Below are 5,148 nucleotides of genomic sequence, written 5' to 3'. Positions count from 1 at the left end.
GAAGCTGATACTTCCTGATCCGCTCAAAGAACTTTCTCAGGGCAACAGTGTACTCAGGCCGAGTCTTCCCCTTTACGATCATGTCATCAACGTAAACCTCAACCTCTTTATGAATCATATCATGAAGAAGAGTCGTGGCGGCTCTTTGATATGTAGCACCAGCATTTTTCAAACCAAACGGCATCACTCTGTAGCAATATGTACCCCACTGAGTGATGAACGCTGTCTTCAACATGTCTTCAGGTGCCATTTTAATCTGATTGTACCCTGAGAATCCGTCCATAAAGGATAAAAGAGCATGCCCGGCAGTGTTATCCACCAGGAGATCAATGTTTGGAAGAGGAAAGTCATCTTTAGGACTTTCCTTGTTCAAATCTCTAAAATCAACACACATTCTGACTTTCCCGTCCTTTTTGGGCACCGGTACTATGTTCGCGAGCCATTCAGGATATTCCACCACTTGGATGAATTTTACTTCCAACAATTTCTTCACTTCTTCATAGACTTTCAACTCCCATTCTGTTTTGAGTTTTCAGAGTTTTTGCTTCTTTGGTTTAGCACCAAGGATTAAGGGTAATCTGTGCTGGACGATTTTCTCACTTAATCCTGGCATATCATCGTAAGACCAAGCAAAAACTTCTTTGAACTCTTTAAGCAGAGTGATCAATTCCTCGCGTTCTTCAGGAGATAAAGTTTTGCCAATCTTTATTTCCTGAATTGAGGTTTCATCACCAATGTTCACAGTTTCAACTTCCTCGTCAAGTGGTTTTGCTCAGCGACTCTCCTCCTGTTGGATCATATGTCTGATTTCAGGGGGAGTTTCGTCGGCATCCTCATCAGAGGGGGAGTCTTGATTGTTATTATTAAGATTATCAGATTTTAGAGCAGATTCAGTAGATGAAATAGAGACAGGAATGTACTCAGAAGAAGAATCCTTTATTTCATTGAAATTTGAATCAAATACATCAACAGATGAATTACCCTCATCGGGGTGTACAATGAACTTTGGACTCGTTTTTACAGACTCGATGGATATGTTGACACCTGTGTCAACTGACTCAGAACTATATGAGGAAACAGCATCAGATGCTTTATTGGGAACAATCTTCAACTCAATCTTGCCAGAAAAAGAAGAACCACCACCGACCTTAGGAGAATAGTCCTCTATGGTACCTGCATCAAAAGCTTATTAGAAGAAATAGACTCTGAATCAAACTCGGAGATTGACACGTACTTACGGACGACTGACTCTTCTGAAGGGATTCGATTGTACTGGAAAATAACCTGGGGTAGGACTTGAGAAGTCCAGTTAGTCAGAGGTTCCTCAGCCGGGGTGATAAGACAAGTTGGGTCTAGTATAAGCGGGCTCCTGCCAATCACGGCCACATTCTGCGACCCTTCTTGGAAAAGTGAATTCAGAAGGCTCGGCTCTATGTGCTCTACCCAATTAGTCTTAGACTCTGTCTCTACAATCTGCATACCCACTGGCTCATCTTCTAGCTCAAGATCGAAGAAAATCTCAAACCCCGGAAGCATCTGCCCTGTGCTCTCATCCAACCAAAACTCTGCAAAGCCACAGAAAGGAAAGGCTGCGCCTTCTTTTCGGAATCGGCCGTTCATTTTCAAATCAATAGGTGCCATTGGTAATCCCAACCCACGGCGACGGTTTTCTGCCCATTTCAGCATTAACCGCTTCATCTCTACAATTTCTTTCTTTGTAGGTTTGTACCCCAGCCCGAACAAACCATTGAACGCTTTGAACACTGGAAACTCAGTCAAACCCTGATGGTATTTGCCTAATCCAGCACCTGGTATATACCCCTGTCGGCGAATCATCATGATGACATTTGAATTTGTGCTGGTCAGGAAATAAATTTCCTCATTCAAAGCTTCTTTGAAAGTGATCGTAGTCACCTCTAGTGAAAACCCTGTCAAACTGACATCTTCGGATCTTTCCTCAGTTAAGTCCGGAGTGATCTACCCTGTCTCAAGATCGGGATCCCCCTTTACCGTTATCACTCTGTTCCTGTGAATGAACTTCAGTTTTTGGTGAAGAGTAGACGGAACAACACTGACCTTGTGCATCCACGGACGGCCAAGCAACAGTAAAAATGAAGCCTTAATATCTAAGACTTGGAATTCTACCTCAAAGTCCTCTCCGCCAATCTGTATCTCAGTGACTAGAGTTCCGATTACATCTCGGCGAGTGCCATCATATGCTAGAATACCCTGCTCGGATGGAATAAAATTCTCAGGACTGAACCCCAGGGTTGCTGCGGTGCTTAACGGGCAAACATTCAGCGCAGAGCCGTTGTTAACCAACACCTCTGGCACCTTCTTCTTGTTACAGATGATTGTGATTTTAAGAGGCTTAGTATGGTCTCGGCCCTCAGGAGGTAAATCGTCATCAGCGAATGACAATGTTTTTGCTGCTCTGGCCATGGCTACGAGACTGACAAGCTCATCGGGCGAGGTATTAACAGAAACTTATGCTGTATTAAGCTCTTGAAGGACTAGCTTTCTGTGCTTTGATGAGGCCATGAGTAAACCCCATACCGAGATATTAGCCTGAGTCTTCTTCAGCTGCTTTAACAGGCTCTCATCTTCTTCGCCTACGCTCACTTTTCTGCCTCTGATTTTCTAAGTTTCTTGCAACCCCTGCCGGGTTTTCTACACTCAATTCTGGTGGTTTGAATACTCGCCCACCTCTGGTCATGTGACACATCTCATCACACTGATCATCCAGCAACAGCAGTTCGTCTTCCTCCGTTCTGAAAACATAAGGTGCATTACTGACATCCTCTTCAAAGTCCTCCATCCTTAGAACATAAGTGGCTTCCTTTGTTTTTTCCATATCAACATTCTGAAGCTCATATGAATGGGATGGAGATGACTCAGCGAGTTCAGCATCGTCAAACGACAGCACATAAGGTTCTTTTTCTCTGAATTCTCTGAGCTCTTCATCGTCAAACTTCAAAACATATGTTTTGTCAGATGTAATAGCGCAAATGAGAGCAGAGGGATCAAGGATGGGCTCATCTACAAAGATAGCGTTTGTAGTGGGAGGAGCAACAGCACGGTGGTTGGGAAGAGGATTCTGAGTGATATTCGGCCTTTCAACTGCAAGCTCATCTTTATCGATCATGTTCTGAATTGCGTGCTTCAAGGCCAAACAGTTCTCAGTCATATGCCCCGGGCCTCTGTGATACTCGCAGTATTGATCCCTTCTCCAGTTTACAGGCAGTGGATTAGGTACAGGCTTGACATCCGGAAGTCTGATCTTCTTGTCTCTGATCAACTTCTTAAGTATCATGAGCAGTGGATACGGTAATGGGTCAAACTGTCTGAACTGCCTCCTTATCGTCGGTCCAGCAACTTCCGCAACAGGCTTGGCCACTGGTCTGGTATAACTGACTGCTTGTACTTCCTTTGGTTGGATCATAGGCCTCTTCCCTTCTCGGACATCAGATAGAGCCTTGGCTCTGAGGCCCTTAGCAATAGCATCCTCGATCTGGGTACTGGTCTTAATCAAATGATCAAAATTCTGATAGTGCTGCAGTGCCATGAAGTGAAAGTACTGCGGAGACAAGCTCTTGAGGACCAACTTTATCTGGTCTTCCTCTGACATTCTATGGCTTAGTTGGGCAGACTTGCGCCTTCAGCGCCTAATGAAAGATGTGAATGTCTCCTGAGGATTCTGCTTCAACAGCTTCAGATCTCTTTTAGTGACCTCGATCCCTTCCTCCATGGAGAATTGCTCTACGAATCGGTTAGAGATTTCTTCCAATGTCCTAATCTCTTCTGGTTTCAACCTCAAAAACCATCTTTTGGCTACCCCTATAAGAGACATGGGAAACAAATGAGCCATCTGCTCTCGACTTAGGCCATGCTGCTGGGAAAGAGTGATGAACCACCTGACGTGGTTTCTCGGACACCCGGTTCCATCATACTTATCGTAGTCTGGAGCCTTAATGAAAATCCAAGGGCGGTCCCGAGTACGGCAACTTATGAGGAGTGGGAAATTAGGTTTCTAACAAGTTTTAATTCTTTTAAAAACTCAAACCCAATTTTGGAAATTAAGAGATCAACAATAAAGTTCAAGCACACAAGTTAAATCTAAAGTGCAAATGCAAAATAAAGAGCAAGAGTAAGAGAGATTGCACCTGAGATTTAAAGTGGTTCGGTCCTCCAAACGTGAGGCCTACTCCACTCCACCAACCAAACCCGTTGATGGCTTCACTATGTGATCTTAACTTCGACGAAGATCGGTGCCGATTACAAATTCCGATTACCTTTAACCTTGGTGGCAATCTTCACCACGGAGAGTGGGCTACGCTTCTCCGAACACTTGCCCGATACAAGGTTCTTGATAAGAAAGAAAGAACAAAAAATCCCTCACAAGGGTTTACAAGAATTGTAGAAGATGTACAAATTTGAGCCTATGATCCAAATCCTAATCTTTAGATGATGAGAGGCATAAACAAGTTTGATTCACTCTATGGATGTTCAAGAAGGTTTTTAGAGTGTTAGGATTCATGGTTTGGAAGTTTAGAATACCCATATTTATAGGAAAAACTAAATATGACCGTTCAATGGCATTGTGGTAATTCCAGCAAAAATTCCCAACGGCTATTTTTCCGACCGTTGTAGTGTTCTCGGAGTTCCGAGAATTTCTCTCGGAGTTCCGAGAAGCCTATTTCAGCAGATTTTCATTTCTTGGTTTTAGGCTTCCAACTTAACACCAAGTTGGGATTGCTATGAGGGTTCCAAGGTGTTGGAACACCACAAGGACAATCATTTATATATATAGGGTGTGTGTTTATTTACTTAATTATGCCTTTCAAAATCCTAAACTAGGATTGGATCTTAATACAATCTAATATAACTTGATCTTCAATGGATTCTTCAAGTCTTCATTTGTCTTGGACTTCGTTGTCTTTGGCCTTCATGATGTGGTCCAATGAGTGCTTTTTGGCCTCAATCCAAGCAATATTGTCTTAGCACCAATGTGATCTACAACTTAGACAATCAAACACATTAGTGGTCATAAATCACTTGTGTATTGGAATGATCAAAATAAGATGGGAATGCCAAGGTGGAAACCATTGGGCTAACAATCTCCCCCTTTTTGATGATGACAAGCACAAG

The 5,148-nt window shown here is 43.2% G+C and overlaps 1 protein-coding gene across 1 annotated transcript; it reads right to left on the bottom strand.

Moving 5' to 3' along the window:
- Window positions 1–1,977: 1,977 nt before the first annotated feature.
- On the bottom strand, window positions 1,978–2,442 carry LOC143891006 (uncharacterized). The gene has a single exon (XM_077395669.1). The coding sequence runs from the start codon at window positions 2,440–2,442 to the stop codon at window positions 1,978–1,980; it is 465 nt and encodes a 154-aa protein (XP_077251784.1).
- Between the last annotated feature and the right edge of the window lie 2,706 nt (window positions 2,443–5,148).

This window comes from Tasmannia lanceolata, unplaced genomic scaffold (genome assembly GCF_043159265.1).
Source record: "Tasmannia lanceolata isolate RefF3 unplaced genomic scaffold, GAP_Taslan_0.1 ptg000002l, whole genome shotgun sequence".
Taxonomy (NCBI): Eukaryota; Viridiplantae; Streptophyta; class Magnoliopsida; order Canellales; family Winteraceae; genus Tasmannia; species Tasmannia lanceolata.
Note: the sequence above shows the minus strand (reverse complement) of the source record. Positions and strands in the feature narration are given on the sequence as shown.